The 21917-nt window shown below is 38.1% G+C and overlaps 6 protein-coding genes across 11 annotated transcripts; 5 read left to right on the top strand and 1 right to left on the bottom strand.

The window, feature by feature from the left end:
• Positions 1-323: 323 nt before the first annotated feature.
• LOC125480471 (non-specific lipid-transfer protein-like) lies at positions 324-862 on the top strand. Its single transcript, XM_048591358.1, has 2 exons — positions 324-658; positions 847-862. The coding sequence occupies exons 1-2, from the start codon at positions 324-326 to the stop codon at positions 860-862; spliced, it is 351 nt and encodes a 116-aa protein (XP_048447315.1).
• A 2774-nt stretch (positions 863-3636) lies between these two features.
• On the top strand, positions 3637-4427 carry LOC103948235 (non-specific lipid-transfer protein 8). The gene is made up of 2 exons (XM_009359238.3): positions 3637-4043; positions 4254-4427. Exons 1-2 carry the CDS (start codon positions 3700-3702, stop codon positions 4267-4269), a joined length of 360 nt encoding a protein of 119 aa, XP_009357513.1. The 5' UTR covers positions 3637-3699; the 3' UTR covers positions 4270-4427.
• A 327-nt stretch (positions 4428-4754) lies between these two features.
• On the bottom strand, positions 4755-6680 carry LOC103948236. The gene is made up of 4 exons (XM_009359239.3): positions 6184-6680; positions 5524-5973; positions 5125-5428; positions 4755-5043 (listed from the first exon to the last, which is right to left on the bottom strand). Exons 1-4 carry the CDS (start codon positions 6577-6579, stop codon positions 4910-4912), a joined length of 1284 nt encoding a protein of 427 aa, XP_009357514.2. The 5' UTR covers positions 6580-6680; the 3' UTR covers positions 4755-4909.
• Positions 6681-8644: 1964 nt separating this feature from the next.
• LOC103948237 (ubiquinol oxidase 4, chloroplastic/chromoplastic) lies at positions 8645-12038 on the top strand. The gene is made up of 9 exons (XM_009359240.3): positions 8645-8880; positions 9081-9264; positions 9581-9674; positions 10175-10290; positions 10381-10489; positions 10850-10918; positions 11124-11195; positions 11280-11327; positions 11586-12038. The coding sequence occupies exons 1-9, from the start codon at positions 8726-8728 to the stop codon at positions 11798-11800; spliced, it is 1062 nt and encodes a 353-aa protein (XP_009357515.2). The 5' UTR covers positions 8645-8725; the 3' UTR covers positions 11801-12038.
• A 1395-nt stretch (positions 12039-13433) lies between these two features.
• On the top strand, positions 13434-18164 carry LOC103948238 (E3 ubiquitin-protein ligase COP1). 6 transcript variants are annotated; one of them, XM_048591087.1, is made up of 13 exons: positions 13434-13734; positions 13840-13917; positions 14295-14876; positions 15014-15156; positions 15246-15311; positions 15490-15568; positions 15913-16068; positions 16170-16268; positions 16406-16510; positions 16661-16840; positions 16942-17052; positions 17221-17418; positions 17710-18164. In XM_048591087.1, the coding sequence occupies exons 1-12, from the start codon at positions 13456-13458 to the stop codon at positions 17389-17391; spliced, it is 2049 nt and encodes a 682-aa protein (XP_048447044.1). In that variant the 5' UTR covers positions 13434-13455; the 3' UTR covers positions 17392-17418; positions 17710-18164. The 6 variants fall into 6 exon arrangements, with proteins under 6 accessions (XP_048447044.1, XP_048447045.1, XP_048447046.1 ...); XM_048591088.1 differs by having other exon boundaries at positions 17652-18164; XM_048591089.1 differs by lacking the exon at positions 17710-18164 and having other exon boundaries at positions 14295-14450; positions 14550-14876; positions 17221-17551.
• Positions 18165-18988: 824 nt separating this feature from the next.
• Positions 18989-21889, top strand: LOC103948239 (tyrosine-protein phosphatase DSP1). The gene is made up of 5 exons (XM_009359247.3): positions 18989-19389; positions 19476-19569; positions 20839-20896; positions 21441-21484; positions 21570-21889. Exons 1-5 carry the CDS (start codon positions 19184-19186, stop codon positions 21753-21755), a joined length of 588 nt encoding a protein of 195 aa, XP_009357522.2. The 5' UTR covers positions 18989-19183; the 3' UTR covers positions 21756-21889.
• Positions 21890-21917: the final 28 nt, after the last annotated feature.

Genomic DNA, 21917 nt, shown 5'->3' with positions numbered 1-21917 from the left:
ATAGATGGTATTCCTAGCATTCATGGCGATTGTGGTTTCACACATTTTTAAACCTGTTTTTCTTTTGGTGAGGTTTTTAATTTAAAGTAAAAGAAATCTGTGTAAGAAGGGAGAAAAAAGTATAGCTCCTTAAGAAGGAGAAAAAGCACATGAGCAACCAAAAAGCTGCTTCCAACTTCCCTATAATTATATAATAGAGCATGCAATTCATGGTCCAAGCCACACCCAAATCTTCAAGTCTCTGCTTATCAAAGTAAATTAGTCAATTATAATCAACATTTCCTTTTGTTTGCTTACTTTGTTTGAAAGTGGAGATGAAAATGATGTCTGCGTTGGTTTTTGGGTTAATGGTTATAGTTGTCAACCAAGCAAGTCCTGCATATGGCCATATCACATGCCGACAGGCCTTGATGGATTTGAAGCCCTGTGAGGCATACGTGAAGGGGTCCGGCCCTGGGACTCCTCCGATTAGTTGCTGCCATGGTTTGAAAACTGTTTTAACTGCGGCTAACACCAGTGAATCTCAGATTAAACTCTCTAAATGCTTCAAGAAAGCAATTGCTGGAATGCAACTCAGACTTGACAGAATCATGCAGCTTCCTCATTTATGCCATGTATCCCCTCCCGTTACTCTCGACCCCAAAATTGATTCCGAATCGTAAGCACTCTCTTTCTCACTCATTTATTGTTTAAGCTATAATCCACACTTCAAAAAAGTCATCTTGCACCGTTCATGGTGAAAAAGAACACAATGACTACTTTAAAGTGATAACAACACTTTCTTAGGATTTTTGTTCATAATTTGACATTGGTTAATGTGTTTTTAATCACTATTGTGACGTGCAGAATTCCTCAAGTCTGAAGGGCGTGCACGCGAAACCACAGATGTTATAAATAAGACTTGGAGAAGGATTAGCTAAACCACAGATGTTTTGTGATGTGTTTTTAATAAGTGGTAGATTACTATTTGTGCATCCAAAATATGCATTATAAAGCACTTGTGGGGAAATAGAATGCTATCTTTCTCTAATTTCCTTTCTTATTTCTTCGTTTTCCTAAATCTATGCTCCAACTCATTAACAATTAAGCTTTGCGGGTATAAAATTTAACATGCTTTCCCAGAAACACGATGACTTCCTAACAACAAAATTACCCACCAAGACTTGAAAGAATTCCCAACTTCACCACCAAGCCTTTTAACAAATTGCTCCACATTATAAGTTTGGAGAACAATACTCACAGATTATTAGTTCAATGACTAAAGCTCCAATTGGAACAAAGTTTAAGGACCATTGCTCCAATTTTTTTTATATGGAATCGTTCATGCTCAAAACAGGGAGGTGAACAAAAACTTGTATGGTTTACCCTTGGCGGGTATGGGATATAAAGCTAAACTACGGATACAAGTATTTAAGTGGTTCATCCTTAAAAATGGGCTATGTCTCCTATAGTGGTTTGATATATATGTGATGTGGATTACAAGAGAGCTCTATAATAGTGTAATATAATTTTCTTTTCGTGAATCCGACAACTTATAAGTGGTGTTCTGCCTCTTTATATAGGCTTATACGAGCCTCAAAAGTCCTGGGCTCTTAATTCTCTCATTGCCCTAGACACGACCTATAAGCTATTCCTCTATTATTCACTCCATATGTGGAGAAGACGTGGTATTCGCTTAGAGTTACTTGCACAGTTTCTCGGGTCGACGCGTATCTAGCGTCCTGCTCATTCAAAAGTGGTTGGAAAGCACTTTAGCCGAGCGCTAGGCCTTTCTTCATAAACTTCTTTGGCCGTTGATGGCCAACGCGTGGCTAGGAGTTGATGTCTAGGCAAACCTGTCTTTGGAGCTCCATGCCAAAAAGTTGTCAAGCCTACCACCTAGCTCAAGCAATCAGAAAGTACTTTAAGTTTTGCACTTGTCTCTTATTGTCAGTGGACAATCTTGGGTTGTGGGATGTCGTCTTTCGTTCTTGTGGTGGTGCTTTGTCATCTAGATTCCTTGAGCTGGCTTGCAAATCTAACATATTGACCTTCTCGTCCTTCAGTGGGCTCTCTTCAAACCCATTTTATTAGGCCCAACCAACAACTATATTCTAAAACGATTATGCACTAACATAAATATTAACTTTCTTCATGGTACATATTTGGCACATTGGTCAAATTTTGAAGGCCAACATCATCCAATAAATGTCATTCACGCATTTGACTTGAGTGTCATCAAACATACACGTGATGAGGCGTGTGTATGAAAGTTTTGTCTTACATCGTAAACTAAGTTTTGAAACTTTATAGAGCTTATAAAGAGTTGGGTTGGAAAAAAGTTGAGTTTCCACCATAAAACCAATTAGTAATGTGGGAAGTAGTCAACCTCTTATAAGCCTTTGCAAAGTTTCTTTTTTTTACCAATATAGGACTCTTTTACCTTCACATCCTCACAAGGCCACCAGCCACTCCCCGTATTGTGACACTCCTAATAATGATATTCAATGTCAGTGTAATAATCTTAAGTTATTGATATATAGTATCTGTCATAACTCATAAACTTGACCTGCATAGTACGTAATGTGAGTTGGTGTTAGCCCAGTGTTTCTAAGGAGGAAGACAAACGAACCCGGGATTGTTCAAGTTGGTCTTTCTTCTTTGTTAGCTGGAAAATCAAAGTTTCACCAATTTTTTGCTGCCTAATTACATCCTGAAATATTAAGTACGAATTGATAGTAGTGATTAAATGTTATTTTCTCTGGCTGAGAATTGGATTCAAATATTAGACATGCCTTGGGTGTAGCTTTTGTTTTGTACTGATCGAACACAATGCATGCACTGGTTCCAATACTGAAACACGTTGTTTTTGCGCAAACAAACACAAGAAATTCACCACGCTTTCCTACAAACAGTTGAAGACTAGACCTGCGTTTTAATCCTGAACGGCTTAATTTCAAGCCTGTTAGTTTTGAATTTTAATGGAATACAAGCATGCTTTCAGCAATGTTGAGGTTTGTATTTATTTCTGGCTTATAACTCTAAAGGCGTTTTATACCAGCATAGAAAACGTTTCTTCTCCATATATGTAAAAACCAGCTATATAGATACATAACCCTCTGAACTCCCAACTGGAAAACTAGCTGTTGTTTTGTTTATATGCAGAAATTGTCGGAAATGCCCCCCTAAATCAAACTCCACAATCTACATGAATAATCTTTTGAACCCAAAAATAAACTTAACAAGATAAAAGAATTAAATTATAATTATCCATCAAGATACGAATTTTGCTAGATTTTGGTCATTGTGTAGATTTTTAATATTAATTGTTTGTTCAACTTTTATCTGCTTTAGTATTGCCTATTTCTTATTGTTTTACACAAGTTATATTTAGGGTCGAGGCTTCAAATTGAAGAAAAAATGCTCTTAATCAACTGGCGCCTATGGTTTTACATAGTTTTAAACCTGTATTTCTTTTGGTCTGACATGGTTTACACTTTTAAGTTAAAATTAGCTGTTTAGAAAAAAATTCTCTTAAAAAGGAGAAATTTTTTTGACTGCACCTCTACGCATTAAATGAGCTACCAAAAAGCAGCCCGCGACTCCACTATAAATAGAGCATGCAGTTCATACTCCAAGCCACACCCAAAGCTTCAAGTCTTTTGCATATCCAAGCAAATTATAATCAATATTTGCCTTATTTTTGTGTTCCAAAAGAAAATGGAGATGAAATTGGTGATCCTTATCGGGCTGATGGTTATGGTTCTGAACCATGCAAGTCCTGCAAATGGCGATATCACATGCCAAGAGGCCTTGATGGATTTGATGCCATGTAAGGCATACTTGACGGGGTCCGGCCCCGGGACTCCTCCGATTACTTGTTGCATTGGTGTGAAAACCGTTTATGATGCGGCTACCACCAGAGAGTGTCGGAGGAACCTCTGTGAATGCTTCAAGAAAGCAGCTGCTGGCATTCCGATCAACCCTGACAGACTCAGGCAGCTTCCTGACTCCTGCCATGTGTCCCTTCCCGTTCCTCTCGACCCCAAAATAGACTGCAAAGCGTAAGCACTCTCTCAATTTTTAATTTTTAATTTTTTTATATGAGCTGTTATTAACACTAAAAAAATCATCTTGCACTCGTCCTTTGACCGAAGAAATAATGAAAATGTGCATGATGACTGTTTTCAAGTGCTGGCTAACAACGATATTCTAGATTTTTTGTTCATACATTGATATGGGCTAATGTGTTTAATTACTATTCTGATGTGCAGAATTCCTCAAGTCTGAAGGGTATGCGTGCATTGCATGATGAGATAAATAAGACTTAGGAGAAGGATCAGCACAGATGTTTTGTGATGTACAAATAATTAATTAGTGTTTGATTACCTTTCGTACATCCAAAATATGTATTAAAAAGAAATTATGCAAATGGAATTCTACCCTTCTCCGAATTTCCTTTTCGTCTCCAATTACAATAATTAACAATTAATCTTTAAGGCTATAAAATTTGGCCATAAAATTTTGGAACCAATACTTAGTAAAACATGCAAGTAAATTCTAAAAAATCACATAACTAGTGTTTCTTGCACATAACACTTTAAGTGCTTTTAGAATAAAATAACATTTTCTAAAAGTGTTTTCGGTAATTTTAAAAGCACTTTTAAACGAGCCTTATTTGAAATTTCTAACAATAAAACTACCCACCAAGCATTTAATAAAATCTCATCTCCACCAGCAACACAAGGTGAACTGATGTGTTTAGGCTTATTCCGGTAGCAAACAGCGCAAATGTTGATTGATTGAATCCTAATTTCAAAATATATAATGACCTCAAATCAAAATCTATCGATATCATTTTCCATAGAAAAAGTTCAGTGACCCATATAACTACATTGTTTTGGTACCATCCTCAATGGCAATGGGTGCATCAAACACCCAGCGTCTTGTTCAGCAGCCATAGCAGAAGAGCCAGTTGAATTGCAAAAATGGAGTGAAGCCACATTCGATCCACCGTGAATCCGAAAACTGTTATCCCTGCTCTATTGTTCTCCAAATATGTCACTGCAAAAAACAGACCACAAGTTAATGGCTACAAACTCAAATGGTAAAAATAATTTTATAAAGTGATCTGTTACTACTAACCTAGAGACTGTCTTTTCTGGAACGAGATTGTTTGACTGTAAATTGGTACTAACTTCGTGTTGTCCAAATCGTCATCTTCTACACCTTCTTCATCTTCCGATTCCATGTCGACACCAAAAGGAAACGCCGGAGTTGAAGAAATCGGAGCCATAGGAGTCTCAGTTTCTGTGTAATCAAAAGAGTGTAATGTGGCGCACACATGCCACTTTGTAGCAAGGCCTGTAATTGACTGTGCCTTGTGTGTTATTTTGGTTGCACTTCTCAAGCAAATGAAAAGGCTAGTCACTAGGCTAATGGAACATAACTGCACAAAATAAAAAGAGTTGACGGGTTAGAATTTGGACAGGTTCAGAGTTCAATTCTTTCCAATGTAACAAATAGAGTTGAATTGAAAATTACCGCGAGCTCCCCGGCCTTGTAGATGTTGACATGAGCACTAGACCTTGTTACCAACACCAGAGAAGTAAGCTGACTTGCTGTAACCATGATTAGAGAAAACAATATGAATATGCGAAACCGATGGCTCATTGACCGGAGGTTCCGTCTGATCTTGAGGTGTTCCATCAAGATCAACTCGACCTCGGTCTCCTCTTGGAAAACTTGTGCAAAATTTTGTAGTCTAAGTATTTGAAGATGGCAAACGAGCCGGAACAGAACACAAACGAGGAAGAAAATCGTGGTTCGATAAAGCCATGAAATCAGCTCCAACGTGCACAAAATGCTGTTGCTCAAATAGATGTTGCCGTAGTACGGCAATTCGCTTGCTCCCGAGACGTACCACCATATTTTGTAGACACACTCTAATACAAAACAGGGGATGACGATCAAGCAAAGGAGCTTCATCGAATTCTGCAATACCAAGTTCGAGATTAGAGATCAAAGTTTCAATAACTTTAGCTGGAGCGAGATTCATATCGACGCAATATTGATAACTATAAATCTAAGTATCTACTATCAATAAAAAATCACAATGTTAGGGGTGATCTCAAGCTAACAAGGCTCCTCGCTTTGCGAGAGTCAGGAATAACGTCTATACATACATGTTAAATTGTGATTTACCTGGAACTGTTGTTTATATCCATGGCGAACTTTCTCGCTTGATTCATATAACCTGTCAAGGAAGAGAAACTTTCTTAAACCGTATCTGTGAGTCCAGATAGAGAGGCTGACGAATGCGAGCACCGAGAACAAGGAAAGCGAAAGTTGGGAGACAACATGGTAAGGGCGGCTGTGATTGGCATCGCAGTCCGAGCAGGCGAGGAGAAAGTGAGACACGAGTGGTACACCAATGGCTAAGACGAAGAAGACGGACCATGAAAGTCCGGTCCTCCATATGCTGGACTGATCCACGAACACCCATTTGAGGCATACTCCGAAGCTCTTGAATTCACTTCCTTCGCGGCCAAAGTAGTCTGAGCTATTGGCTCTTTGTTTTGCGATCATTTGTTCATCCATGGTTTTGGAAGTCAAAAGCAGAAACAGAGGAAAACGTAAAAGCAAGACCCTAAATAAGTTCAAAACTCAAGTTAGGACAATTGGTCAGGTTAGAACTCGGACCTAAATAAGTCTGTCTAATTTTATCGAGTTGAATTTCTCGCATACTAAAGTAGTTCAGATTATTGTTTTACTCGATTCGGACCGATAATTTTAAACTAAATAATTTAACTTAAAAATTGTCAGATCTACTTGAATCAAGGTGCACAAGACAAGTGTTTAACAACTTTGATTAAGATAATGTTTAATGTTCTTAATCATGAGATCATGATGCACCACGTTACAGTATGAATAATTTGGGCAACCCATTTTTTTACGTCTTTTTGGGGTTTTGGTTGATTGAATTAGGAGCATCTGTACACGTGTAAAAGGAGGTGAGGACCATAAGGTTTAAAGAAAGCTACCATTTAGAATTTCAGATTGATCCATAATTTGCATTGCCATTTTGCAGTGGACATCTCTCTATTAGTTATTTACAATAAGGTAAGAGAACACGAAAGGTCACGAGTTCGAATCATAGAAATAACTTTTTTGCAAAGTAAGCATAAAACTGCGTATTTAGGATAAACGTTCTTCCCTACCCTCGCAAAGCGAAAAACCTTATTGACTTTGGATAGCTCAAGGTAAGAAAACATGAGAGGAAGCGCCATTTTCCTAATACTTGTGACCGACATTCTGTACTCGGGAAAAACCACTCTAACCAAAAACATTGCTAACACTAACGCACTTGCATGTGCTTGTTCAAAGAACACAATTTTTTTTTTTAATATGATTTTATCGCCGCATGAATTTTTATATAAGATTATCGCCGTGCTTCTGATAAAAGCGATTACAAAACTTAATTAAGCTTTTTCAAGGGGGAATTTTAGTAAACGACCGACCATAACATGCAAGAGCTGCTATATTTTTAATGGGGTGTGTTATCTACACACCCCATTTTACTTCTCACACACCCCTTATTAGTTTATGTCATTTGATATTCTTCAATTCATTCGATCCGATGATAGAAAATTAAAAAATTATGTAAGAAGTAAAAAATGATGTGTAGATCGCACACCCTATTTTCAATAAGTAGTTATGTGTACACCCAATTTTATCTTTGGACACACAATTTATTTTCACACATTTCTTTTGAACATCCAAAATAATTTACTAAACTTCTAAATATACTATTCTTTTACTTTTTTATGAATTTATTTTTTACAGGCCATCCATTTTTTATTTTCTTTGGACGCCCATATTCCTTGTATTAATTATGAAGGCTTTCTCTTTGATTTTACTATAAAATTCAACAGTCACGAAGTTCTTCAGTCGATTGGTTACATAAAGAAGTTAGCAACACACTCAACGCAACATCAACAAATTTTACTTCTCGGCCGAGCTCGGCCAACGAGTTGACACGCCTCGTATTCAATCGAATCATGTAGTTAGCTTATTAGTTACTCAGCATGTGCGCCACGTAAGCTTTGTAATTTTTAGAGTAACAATGTCCAAGGAAAATAATTGTTTATCTTAAGAAATCATTAATTACCTTGTGGTCATTTTATATACTGGTATACAATTTTTTTTTAAATAAAGTTATGAATGCCTAGAAACAAAATTTAAGTGTACAAAGAACCACTAATTTTCAATTCATAGTGAAGAAGCCCAATTCAAGCCCAAGGGTGATCAAAGCAAGAAAGACCAAAAGCCCAACAGTCCAGTAGCAACTGGTGATAAAAGCAGCCACGTCCACGAAAAAATGAATACAAAATTCAAGTGTAGACAAACGTTTGTCATTGTGTCGTGTTTCTAGAAAGCACCAAGTAAAAATGCAGTCGGCCATGAAGAAGAATCTTCGCCGAATCATTTTGCTAAGACTTCTAGGATTAAATGATCTTATTCGTTTATCGTATGTTGTATGTTCAAATCAACAATAGTTGCATGCTGCCCTCCCCACATTTCCTACAACACGACACAATATTTGATGCTATTTTTCACACTCCCTCTCCCTCCCTTTGGCGGTTGACTATTTCCCATCACACCAACTGACGAATCGAAAAACCAAATTCCAATTTTGATTTCCACTTCTTTTGGGGGTTTGAATTCTCTGCAAAATTCGTCGAGAATGGTGGCGGCGACTCTGTATTCGACGGTGTTTGCATTCTCCGCCTCCCGCCCTTCTTCTTCTCTCGGAGCAAGTAGGAGCTTGAAGAATTCAGCCTTTTCATCCCGGAATCGTTTTCCTCACAATCCCATTTCAGCTCGTCCGTCGATTTCCAGGTATATCTGTTTTCCACCGCTTTATGGGTTTAAAAAAATTGAATCCTTAATGTTGCCAACTTGCCATTTGCGAGAAAACCTTAAATTTTGGTGTTTGTGCTTTATGGGTTATTTTTGTAATCGGATTCTGAATTCAAATTTGTGGACTTTTTAATAATTTGATAAATAAAATTTGTAATTTGGTATTGAAATTCGTATAGAGTTCGAGCAACTATTCTGCAAGAAGATGAAGAGAAAGTGGTAGTGGAGGAGTCCTTTGAGTTCAAGGCTTCAACCTTCGATGAATTGAAAGCAAGCAGTGAGAATCCCCTAGAGAATTCGTCTTCAAGTGCTTTTGAGAGCTGGGTTATCAAGTGTGAACAAACCTTCAACATCTTCCTTACGGTAAATCATAACTCTTGTTAAATTAATCGCTTTACTGTGCTTGCCTAGCTCCAAGTGTCGATTTTTCGAAGAAATGTTATATCATTTGGTAGCTTTTTTTATTCATTCAGCGCACCTACCGAATGTGAAACACAGATTGCAGTTTGTACCTTCTGTTGAATATTCAGGATGATCCTAGCACTTTAGTATTAAGATGTCGTCCTAGTTGATTTATTATACGCTTGATTTGATATCACTTTTGGGAAGTTTAGGAGCTTTTGTCTTTGGCGGTTGTTATTGATGTTAGATTTTAATTCAGTTCTACTATTCATTCCAGGATACAGTGATAAAGGTACTTGATACTCTGTACCGGGACCGAGATTATGCAAGGTTCTTCGTACTGGAAACTATTGCAAGGGTTCCTTACTTCGGTGAGTGCTACTACGCCAATTTTAGTAAATATTGCAAGGGTTCCGTACTTCGTATTTATAAAAATATGCAAAGAAATTCCTTTTCAAGCAAGATGAATTTAAGCATTCAAATGATTGAGGACAACTCACATTTGAAGGCAGTGCATATTTATTGTTACGTTAGTCAAGAAAATGTACAGCCAAATCATGCATGCCCTCACATACTTCAAAATTTGACCGTATCATCTATTATAATTATGATTTGGTCTGGTATATGGAGTGCCTTCGTATCATCATCTTCTGGAGGTCAAGATGATAATGATTGATTTCATGGAAGGGTGTGCCATTACATTCCTTTTAATTTTCTCTCAAATTGTGCATTTTACCCGTTTAGGAATATGTTAATCCATTTTAATGACCTTTGTGGATCAGTGCGTTCTTCAGTAGTTGTGTTCCTAATATCTACTCTGGTTTCTAGTTGCGAGTTTTAAGTCTGTGTCTTTGTGGTAAATCTTTGGCAGCCTTTATGTCTGTTCTGCACATGTATGAGAGTTTTGGCTGGTGGAGAAGAGCAGATTATCTGAAGGTGCATTTTGCTGAGAGCTGGAATGAGATGCACCATTTGCTTATCATGGAAGTAAGGATCTTCTTTGTGTAATAACATAATATTATTTAATATCTACATGTTTTGCTTGATATAATTAATAGAATATGGATCTAATTGCAGGAATTGGGGGGAAATGCTTGGTGGTTTGACCGCTTTCTTGCTCAGCACATTGCAGTCTTCTATTATTTTATGACGGCCTTTATGTATTTAATAAGCCCAAGGATGGCATGTAAGTATGAGCATCTAGTTTTTAATGTACTATAATTCTTCTGCTTTTGTTGCCTCACTTGCATCCGAGCGTTGTGTTGGTGCATTATCCTTATTGGTTGCAAACTTACAAGAACTTCCTCTCCATCTAAACCAAATGATTACAGAGTATATGGCTGACTTCGTTAAAAGATTACATTCTAATCTCTACTTTCCGAATCCCTTGTTGCACTGAGTAGTCTTCTATTGATTGCATTTTTGTGTTCATCTTCCTTATGTGACTGAATCGAAGGGCATTGTAGAATAGGTAACCAGAAAATTAGCCAGCCTAGCGTTTATGTTAAAATGCATTTTCATGTATTTTGTTTGATCACTATTGCAGATCACTTCTCTGAATGTGTAGAGAGCCATGCATTTTCAACCTACGACAAGTTTATCAAGGCCCGAGGAGGTACGATTTAGAGTTTTTCAGGACTTGATGCCTTAAGACCAAGTAGGTTGAATCACAAAAAAGGTGTTTGTTGGATCACATCGAATATTCTAAGCATGTAACGTCCAAGTGATGATCTTAATCAATCAGTTGTAAAATGCACTGTCTTACACTGACCTCGAATACAAATTCACTTAACCTGATGTGGTATTTTCTTCTGTTGTAGAGGATTTGAAAAAGATGCCTGCTCCTGAGGTTGCTGTGAAATACTACACTAGCGGTGACATGTACTTATTTGGTAAGTTTTGTCTGTTTTTCAGTCTTTGTTTGTATCCTGAAAGGCAACAACGAAGACTTAACATTCCCCCCAAATTTTATGCAGATGAATTTCAAACTTCAAGACCTCCCAATTCTCGAAGGCCAAAAATAGGCAAGTCTTCAGATTCTGATTTTCTAATGTCAGTTCATACATCGACATGCCTATGAGTTTGCTCAATTTTAGACTTTGTTTTAGAATCCTGTTGAAACTATGACGTCTCATTTCCGCTATATAAATAGTTGGGACGGGACCAGTCTCAGGAACCTAAAATAGTCTTGCACAGCTTTGTACCAACATAAGCGGGAATAAGTTCAGAATGATGGTATGACCTAATTTGCATTGTGTTTTTGACAAATGTTCCATTTTCAGAGAATTTGTACGACACATTTCTGAACATAAGAGATGATGAAGCTGAACACTGTAAGACAATGAAGGCCTGCCAGACTCATGGGAACCTCTCGTCTCCTCACGCACGCACGGAAGACTCCTTAGACGATGACTCTACCTGCGTCGTTCCTCAAACAGATTGTGAAGGTATTGCAGATTGCATAAAGAAATCCGTCACAACAACGCCAGCAAAGTGATGATTACTCGATACAAGAGGAGAAAACAGGAAAATTAGGTACAATTAGTGAATGGTAAAAGAAATTTGTATACAGAAGAATGATATAGTATAGATCTAAATTACAAAAGAAGTATAAGACGAAGACATGGATGTGGTGTTCTTTCCCATTTCTTTGACGTTTTTGCCGGGGCTTTCGGTTTTAATGTACAACACGCTCATGTAGGAAACACTTCGGAGATTAGAGTGTTGACTAAAAATCCAGTTCTTCCTAGTTACTTCTTAAAAAAAAAAAACACTAAAAAATTACTTTTACGACTCAGAAGCATGTCCTAAAACGCTTTTAGCTATTTCAAAAGTAATCCGAGGACGTGTCTAATATCATTAACATGTGGTAACCCAAACCCAGCATCTTCTTTTTAGGAAAACTAATGAAAATAACTTGAAAATTTTGAGTTTTAATTAAAATGACAAAAATGTGTTGTAAGTAAATAGTATCAGAAGTGGCATTTTAAAATAAAAATATCATTTTCGTTAAAAATAAACAGTCTTCAAATAGAAGTGTTTCGTTAAAACTTCTATTCTTGTTTCGGTGCATCCTTCAACTAGGTTGCGTTGGATTGTCAAACCGCCTGGGTCCGGCTGCATTTAAAACCAGAGAAAATATCTAACAGCAGCATCATCATCCCATCACTAGCAGCGAACTCTGGTCCACATCCATGGGCCATTTTTGCCAAGAAAACAAATCGAACCGTGGAACTGTCTTCTTGATTGATGACCAAACCGACTTGCACTATAGCCTATAGGCTATCCTATTCTCTCATCATTCAATATTATCGCTATTTATCTACTTAGAACAGCGTATTAAAATTATTCTGATTCTCGTTTTGTTATGTTAATTACATATGTATTAAAAATCTAGTTGTTGAAGGGGTTAGAAAATAGAGCAAACATACGCCTACTTTACAGGTTTATCGTTTACCATAAATTAAAACTCTTTATTTAGTAAAGTGATAATTTTAACGAGTTAGTTAATTGTTAGAAGGAAAAAATTGGTGAAAATCCACGAATTAACCTGCATAAAGAACACGCAAATTCATTCTATTAATTTTGACACAAACGATACTACTTAAATTGATTTAAACTATAAAAATTAGTGGTTCGAACTTGGTGGTACCAGGGAGAAAAATAGATGTAAAACTTCACTGTCCTTTCTTCTTGACCTTTTCTTTCTCTTTGAATGAGAGATTTTTCAGTATGTAAAATACGGTCCGATACACTAAATACAATAATACAATTGATCAGATACTTGAAATTTTTTTAACAATTATATTTTAACACTTGTATACTAAATTGTGTTCTCGGCACATTGAAAACTTTATCCGTTCGGTGGACGATTCCATTTTATTAATAAGTAGTAGTTAGTTTCTGATACACTAGCTTTTAAATTAGTACATCGTGTTCAATTTTCGATCGTCCCTTCCAAATTAAGAAAAATAAAATAAAATAAAACAAAAAATAATTACCCGCCTAACGTGCGCAGTTATCGCCCTCAGAAACTCTTCAAGTCAAATGGTCTACTCACGCACGCTTCGCCCAGACGAGACACACAGTCTTCAATTCTCTCTCTCCTCTTTCTCTCACTACAGAGTCTTAAATTCTATTTCAGTCCCTACAATGGGAGAGAGCTCAATGGGTGGTGCGCTGGTCCCCACCGTGAAATCCGAACACTTCACGGACTCCGCCGCCGAAACGGCGCCGTTTGACGACGAGCCGGACAAGGACATGACGTGTCCGATATGCATGCAGATCATCAGAGACGCCTTCCTCACCGCCTGCGGCCATAGTTTCTGCCACGTCTGCATTTCAACTCATCTCCGCATCAAGAGCGATTGCCCTTGCTGCGCTAGCTCCCTCACCCCGGCCAGCATTTTCCCCAATTTCTTGCTCGACAAGGTTCGTTCTTTTACCGCTTTTTTCAGCTTTGGATTTGGACGTGTTTTGGTGTTTGGTTGCCGAGAAAGTGCTCGAAAGTTTGTAGCTTTTCATTGGAATTTGCAGTTGCTGAAAAATGCTTTGGATTCTCGGATGGCGAAGAATGCATCTCCGTTTGAACTTCTTAGTCGGGAATTGAACAAGGTCAGTATCAGGGCCCATTTGAAAATGCTTTTCTAGAAAGCACTTCTACTCATAATTGCTTTTATTTCAACAAGAACGTCGAAATATTTAATAAATTGTAACTTTTTCAGTAAAATCTTATTAGAAACGTTTTGGTTATTCGAAAGCGCTTTTAGCTAAAAGCACTTCCAAGCCTTAGTCATGTTTGTCACAATTAATCGAAATTTTGTATCTTTATTGACTTAATCTTGCTTAATTAACTCAAGTGGTTTCGAAATTTTACTGCTACCAAGTTATTGTGTTCGAATCCCCTACCCCAATATCACTTGTATCGAAAAAGGGAAAGAAAAAAATGGTCGTATTTACTTGAATGACTTGTTCTTGGCAATCTTAGACAGGGCTGCGAGATGTCGATCAAAGAGCTGGACGGCCTTTTGTCCTTGCTTGAAGAGAAGAGGAGAAAAATGGAGCTACAAGAAGCCGAGAAAAGCATGGACATCATGCTTAGCTTCTTACATTGTCTGAGAAGGCAAAAGCTTCAAGAGCTCAATGAGGTTCCAATTATAATAGGTTTTTGGTTTTACTGTTTTAGTTTTCTAATTGTTTTGTTTTTGGCACGGGGATTGGTTATGTTGTTCTGTTTCCCTCTGCAGTTAGAGGCCGATCTCAGGTACATCGAGGAGGACATTACTGCCGTTGAGAGGCATAGACTAGAACTATGCAGCTGGGAACAGGAGAGGTCCGCAAAGCTGAGAATGCTTGTTCCCGGTGATCAGCATGGCAACGGCATTGCCTGCAGCACGCAATATGTGCAAGACCGGATGAGTTCTTTCAACCTGCAGAACAAGAGAGCTGATGTAAACGGGCAATCAAGCTCCAAGTTGCTCCAACTGAAGGATGCTTATGGAAGGTCTGAAATGCAGTGTGTTACAACACCAGGAGCACTATCACTAGCAAGAAAAAGGCGTGTCCATTCGCAGGTTAGTAATCTTGCAAAGTGACTTTTGTTCTGTTGTTGTCGGCTTAATTGATCCAAGGATTGTTTGCATGTTCTGGTTATGTTAAGGCTTTCTAAATATTGTACTTTTCCTTTTCCTTGCTATGCAACTTGCAACAGTTTAATGATCTACAAGAGTGCTACTTGCAAAAGCGACGAAATTGGAACAGACAGGAAGAGGACACAAACGCCATGGACATAGAAGGTTACAATCCAGGCCTTGAAGATTTTCAATCTGTGCTTGCAAGCTTTACACAATACAGGTATAAGCTTCTGAAGTATCATTTCAAACTTCTTTTAGGGAATCCTATCTTGGTATAGTCCCTCATACCTGTTTGGTTGCTTGAAACAGTCGATTGAGAGTCATTGCTGAACTTAGTCCCGGTGATCTTTTTCACTCTGCTAATATTGTGTCAAGGTGATTTTAAATACCGACTCTCATGCACCGTTTTTTGTAAATATTGGATGACTCCCTTTCATTAGGGGCTGCTAGCTTGTGACCTATCATGCCATTTGGTTACTACAACTTGCGAATTGTGTGTGAAAATTTCAATCAAATCTGTTGGCATTTGAGATTCCCATTATACTTGCTGCAGTATAGAATTTGATCGTGATGAAGAGCTCTTTGCTACTGCTGGAGTTTCACGGTGCATCAAGGTTTTTGAATTTTCCTCGGTAAGCATTGGACAGATACCTCGCAGCTGTAAAATGTCAGTAACTTTTAGTCTTTTATTAAACTGGATAATGTTCCAGGGCCAATGTTGAGTGATGACTCAATCTATTGCTTCCAAGTGCTGCTGATGAAATCTAGTTGATCTTTAATTAAAAGTAGTTTGTTATAGTTTAATATGCAAGGGTACCTTCCTTGATTTTTTTATTTTACTTTAAGATAACTATTGATTTTTCTCATAAGAAAATGCTTTCACTACAGTTTAGTGTATACTATATATATACTCGTCAACTTTTGCTACACTTTAGTTAATTGACTTGTTAAGAAGTTCTAATGTGATTACTTTCAGCTGGTTAACGAACCAACCGATATCCACTGTCCTATTGTGGAGATATCCTCACGATCCAAACTTAGTTGCTTGAGCTGGAATATGTACACTAAAAACCATATTGCTAGTAGCGACTACGAGGGGATAGTAACTGTTTGGGATGTAAATACTCGTCAGGTAGTGAAAGATTGTCATTAAAATATTTGCCAATCTACACACCTCTGCTGCCCCAGCCACATTTGTTCACATACTATATAACAAGGCTCTTCTCTTACCAGAGTATGATGGAATATGAGGAGCATGAAAAGCGAGCTTGGAGCGTTGATTTTTCATGCACCGATCCTTCAATGCTTGTGTCCGGAAGTGATGACTGCAAGGTATTCGAGATGGAGTAAAGTTCATTCTGGAAAATCCGTTAAGAATATGACATTTCAGTGCTCTTGCCAACCCCATATGAAATTCTCATGTGGCCCATATTAGATTGCTTATAAGCAGTCTCATCATGTGTTTTCAGGTCAAAATTTGGTGCACAAAGCAAGAAGCAAGTGTTCTTAACATCGACATGAAGGCAAATATATGTTCTGTCAAGTATAATCCTGGATCCAGCTTTTTCGTGGCAGTATGTTTCTGTTCTTCAGAATTCCAAATTTCTAACCTTCACCATATTTCGAGCATTTACAGTTGATTCCTTTTGTTTCATTCCATTCCATTGGTATTAAACAAAACTAGTATATATTGTCTTGCCCTAATCCACTTAGTAATTTTTCAGGTTGGCTCTGCTGACCATCACATTCATTATTATGACTTGAGAAACATCAGCCAACCACTGCACCTGTTCCGTGGCCATAGAAAAGCTGTTTCGTATGTAAAATTCTTGTCTAACAACGAACTTGCTTCTGCATCCACTGACAGCACACTGCGGTTGTGGGACGTAAAGGAAAACTTGCCTGTGAGTTATCTTCTTATGACACGTTAGATTTCTATACACATTATGATACTTTCATGAATTTAGAAACAAAGTCTAAGGTAATTTTGTTTTCACTTTGACAGTTGTGCATGTACAGAGGCCACATGAACGAGAAGAACTTTGTAGGTCTTGCGGTAAATAATGAATACATTGCTTGCGGCAGCGAGACAAATGAACTATTCGTATACCACAAGGTAAAGAAATTTACACGTGAACAAATTAAAACCCCACACACGATTAGTGCCATAGTTGTAAAGTAGTATTCCTGATGTTACTCTAGTAACACTACTTTGTGAGGCATCTTGTTATAAATTATACTTGGCACCAACATTAGTTAATTCAGTTTTGATGATTACTTGCAGGCTATCTCGAAACCTATGACTTGGCACAGATTTGGCTCTTCGGATTTAGGCGATAATGATGACTATCCAGGACCATACTTTATCAGTGCGGTATGTTGGAAGAAGGATAGCCCTATGATATTGACTGCAAACAGTCAAGGAACGATTAAAGTGCTCGTACTTGCAGCCTGAGTATCAGTAATCAAGTAAAGTTTTAAGGTATTTGATAACCCCGTCTTGAATCGCTACAATTCGTAAGAACATTGTATATCGATGCAGCTTACTACACATCAAGCTAGCTTTTCTGTTTTTAAGCACTGATGAAATCTTTTAGTTATGGTTTCACACTGAATATCAAAAAGTACAGATGGCTGTCTTCTTTATTACGTTTTACTCAAACTGTCACTGTGGAACACATCGTTCAGTTTCTTTTAAAAGTTTCTCCCTTTCAGAGCTCGTTTGGAAATGTTTTCAGACCGATGTTGTGTCAATGTGATTTGAACTGTACAGAAGCTTCTCAGTCCAGTTGGAAAGTACAGAAGCTAAAAAGAAGGATGCCCAATTGCCAATGAATGAGTAAGGTAGGAGGATGGAACGTGGTGTGGTACCCAACAAACAGTCCATGTGTCGAGCATAATTGCAACAAGATCAGCCCGTCTTTATCAGGAGAGCAACTTGCATCGATGGAGATATGTACCCTCATGTTTCTATGTCACTCATATTAGGTGGTGAGTATACATAGAGAGAGAGATAAATTTACACGTTACAAACAAGTACAAAACCCCTCGACAAGTGAACAAGGTGTACATAGAGAGAGAGAGATATTTACACGTTACAAACAAGTACAAAACCTCTCGACAAGTGACAAGGTGTAGTAGACCTCAAAGTGCCAAATGTGTCACCCGTCGAGCCGTTACGTACTTGTCAATAAACAGACTCCTTTCTAATGAAGAATTCTATAGTCCGACAATCTGACCGCATGGCTCATTAGGACATGCACAAAACACCTAGGTCTCCTGTATTGGAGAAAGACTTCTATAGCACAATTATTTCGTCACTATACTCATCGCATTCCATCAAAGTTGCTCTGCCTCTATTGGTTTATTAACCATCAACGACCCCTTACCTGTGGCCCCTTTTCATGTGAGCAAAAGCCGCATACAATCAGCCGTATGAAAGATTTTCTCCTCTCCAAATCTCCATCAAGTCAAGCCCAAATCACAAATAAATCCCTTATCCCAGTGGAGTCATCACCCGCCCACACGGTCACCCCAGTGCACATCTCATGCAAAATCCTCTTCCTCTTGCAAATCTCCGGCCAAGGTTTATAGGCCACATTTAACCTTAAAATTGACAAATATCCGTCACCAACCAAATAGCTAAAGAAAATTGTGCTAAAAGAATAAGCTAAATTTAGCCTCCGAATAGGCAACATGTAACTCTGAGGGCCTGAGGCAGACTACGTTGGATCGCAACAAGTAATAAAATATAAAATAAAATAAGAAATAAAAAAGTCTACACCAATCTTTAAAATATTAAACTTTGAAAAGATACAACACAGTTGTCACTCAGTACTACATTATGGTAATACTTCTCTTCACTTAGAAGTGAGAGATCTTACGTTCAAATTTCTTGGATAATGAATTCGATATCAAATTAGGCTATCTATTATGTGGTATAGCCAAATTTCCACTTAATTTAATATAAAAATATTAATGTACTCAAACACAGATAAAGGCTCCTGGGCTAGTTTTAGCCCTCCAACTGAATATGGCCTGATATTCCTCTCCCCTCTCTCTCTCTCTCTCTCTCCCTCCCTCCCTCCCCTATAAATACAGATCCTCCTCCCCAATGGATTCTCAGAATCCCTCTCTCTCTCTGATCATCCATATTAGAACACTCCAAAACCAATTAAAATGAATAAATAAATATTATCTCATTTTTTGCTTTCCCATTTTTTGGCGCGAAAAAATAGGTGGCAGCGATGAAAATAGAGAACGGAGAACGGAATATCAGCATGGCGTCTCCGGCGGAGAAGGCTGCGGCGATCGGAGACGAGAATGAGAGGGGCGGAGAGGCGTTCGTGCCCCCTCTGAACTTCGCCATGGTCGACAATGGCGTGTTTAGGTCCGGCTTTCCTCATTCCCCCAATTTCAGCTTCTTGAAATCCCTAGGCCTCCGTTCCGTCATGTGAGTCAAATTCCCGTAAACTTGTTTCTGTTGATCAATTTAGCTTCAAATTTGGTTTTAGTTTGATTGAATTTCGGTAATTTCAGATATTTGTGTCCGGAGCTGTATCCGGAGGAGAACAAAGAGTTTTTGAGAGCAAATGGGATTCGCCTTTTCCAGTTTGGGATCGATGGCTCTCAGGTTTCGTTTTCTTTTATCTTTATTTTGCAGATATTATATTAACATAATTACATTGTAATTTGTGTCTGGGCTTATGCTTGGATTGCTTGGAAGTTGGGATTAGAGAATATGATGACAGTAATGGCACTATACTCGTTTGTATTTTTCAAATTGGGATGTTCTCTTCTCTGATGATTCGATCAAGATTTTTAAAGTCCCGCGTCCGAAACTAGCTTATATTGCGTGGTTCCCTTGTATAAAGCCCCACACCCCCTAGTCTGTATGTACGTGCAGGTGGTTAAGTTAAGACAGTATCGTTGTTGATTAATATTAGGGCGTTGGTCATCTGTTGTACGAAGTGATCGTAGATAAGATTTGAAGCACTTGCACAAAAGCCTGAATTTATTTTTGTTGATGGTATCGGATAAAACCATCTCAGAGTGAAGATTTTCTGGTTTGAGTTCATAGAGTTTGGAAATAATTGTCACCATCGACCCACTTTTAGAAAGAGAGATGGCAAATTGCGTGGATCGATATCACTTCACTTCATTAGCTAGATTGCTAGTGTGATGAGGCATTTGGCCTTGCTGTGTCCCACTCCCACGATACCTCTGCTTTTCATGAGAGACTAGTCACTAACATGAAATGGGGTCGGCAAGTTGGCAGTGACCCAGACCTTTCACGCGTCGCTATGGCTTGCTTTGCATGAATACTATACTTGAACGGAACTGGAAGATAAAAGTGTGAAGCACCACTATATGCGTCCACACATATATTTTAGGTGATTGATTGGCTTCCACAACACCTGTGAATTGCATATATATTCTTACTTTATCTGCTTACTCTAAAAAAATACATGAAATCTAGGTGGTTAGACAAATATATTGACAACCCTACTCAGCATTTGGATTTGTATATATGGATTATTACTCTCTAGTGACGTATTTTCAATTTTGAAGCAGCCGTCCACCTTTAGCTTTATTGATTTACTTTACCTATTTCAGTGGCCTTGTGTTTTGTCAGCTGGCAATGAGTGTAGGTCCTCCTGGTGTTCCCTCTTAATAGGCTAATAGGAGGCCATTCTGGGTTTTCACCTTTTCATCGATTGGTTTTTACTTTTCCAGACACCGGTCTTCTGATTATTAAATCTTACTTTGATCATCTTACCGCGCCACACCTATTCGACGATGCATTACTGTTTCTCATGTTTGTAACTCAGGACTTTGTTTTGAGTAGTTATAAATGATATCAGTTGTTTGACGCATGTGCTGTGTAACATATTCTGTACAGGAACCTTACGTGAAAATCCCGGAGGACACAATTCGTGAAGCATTAAAAGTTGTCCTTGGTATCACTAAACCCCTTGAACTTAAAGCTTCTTATTTTTTAAGTTCTTAAGATTATGCCACAGCTTGTTTGTTTTACATTTAGCCAAAGTTCTAAAAGACTCTAGGCGCTAGTCGGGCAGCGGGCTGGGGCCTAGCGCCTAGGCAGATTTAAGTAGATATGTTATATTTTGTGTAAATAAGTATCTGTTTATACTTAAAATATATATAATTACATCACAAATTATCAAATAGAATGACATATATATTATGAAGTATTGAAACATAATGAAAACATGAGAAGACTAGCTATAATGTGCGTTCATTTAAGTATCTTACAATTTATTAAAAAATAAATAATGCAAAATGAAAGTTATTTATTTTCGGGAGTCGCAACCTAGGCGGATGTCTAGGTGGGTCTGGGCGGGTGCCTAGGCGGTCTAGGCGTCCTTTCTAAATTTTCAAACGCCCATTAATCGGGGCGATAGTTAACTACCTAGCGCCTAGGTGAGGATTTTTAAAACAGTGCATTTAGCTTACTGATTTGCTTGTCTGTGTATATGGCAGATGTAAGAAACCACCCGCTCCTGATTCATTGCAAGCGAGGGAAGGTAATCTATCATTTCCCATTTTTTGTGTTTTCTCAAACAATCTCGGGCTCCATCTTCCAACAATGTTGTTATTAATGTTGTGCAGCACCGGACGGGCTGCCTTGTGGGATGCTTAAGAAGATTGCAAAGATGGTGCCTGACCTCAATCTTTGACGAGTACCAGAGGTTTGCAGCTGCAAAAGCTCGAGTTTCGGATCAGAGGTTCATCGAAGTCTTTGATATTTCTAGGTTCGACAACTGTCCAACGTCGTTTTCGTCTTCTAAGAGGTAGGTAGCAGACTCCAAGTCCCTTGCATCTTTTGGGTGTTCGTGACTCGTCAGTTCGTTTTCATGCAATGCTGTACCCGCACGCATATTGTACATAAATACTAACTTTCAATTTTGAATTTTCAATCCTTATAATAATCCGTAGGTTCAATTTTTAGGTTAAGAT

Source organism: the organism of the source record quoted next, unplaced genomic scaffold (assembly GCF_019419815.1).
Source record: "Pyrus x bretschneideri cultivar Hongxiangsu unplaced genomic scaffold, Pyrus_bretschneideri_v1 Contig33, whole genome shotgun sequence".
Lineage (NCBI taxonomy): Eukaryota > Viridiplantae > Streptophyta > Magnoliopsida > Rosales > Rosaceae > Pyrus > Pyrus x bretschneideri.
The sequence above is the reverse complement of the archived record's forward strand: the minus strand, read 5'-3'. Positions and strand labels throughout refer to the sequence as shown.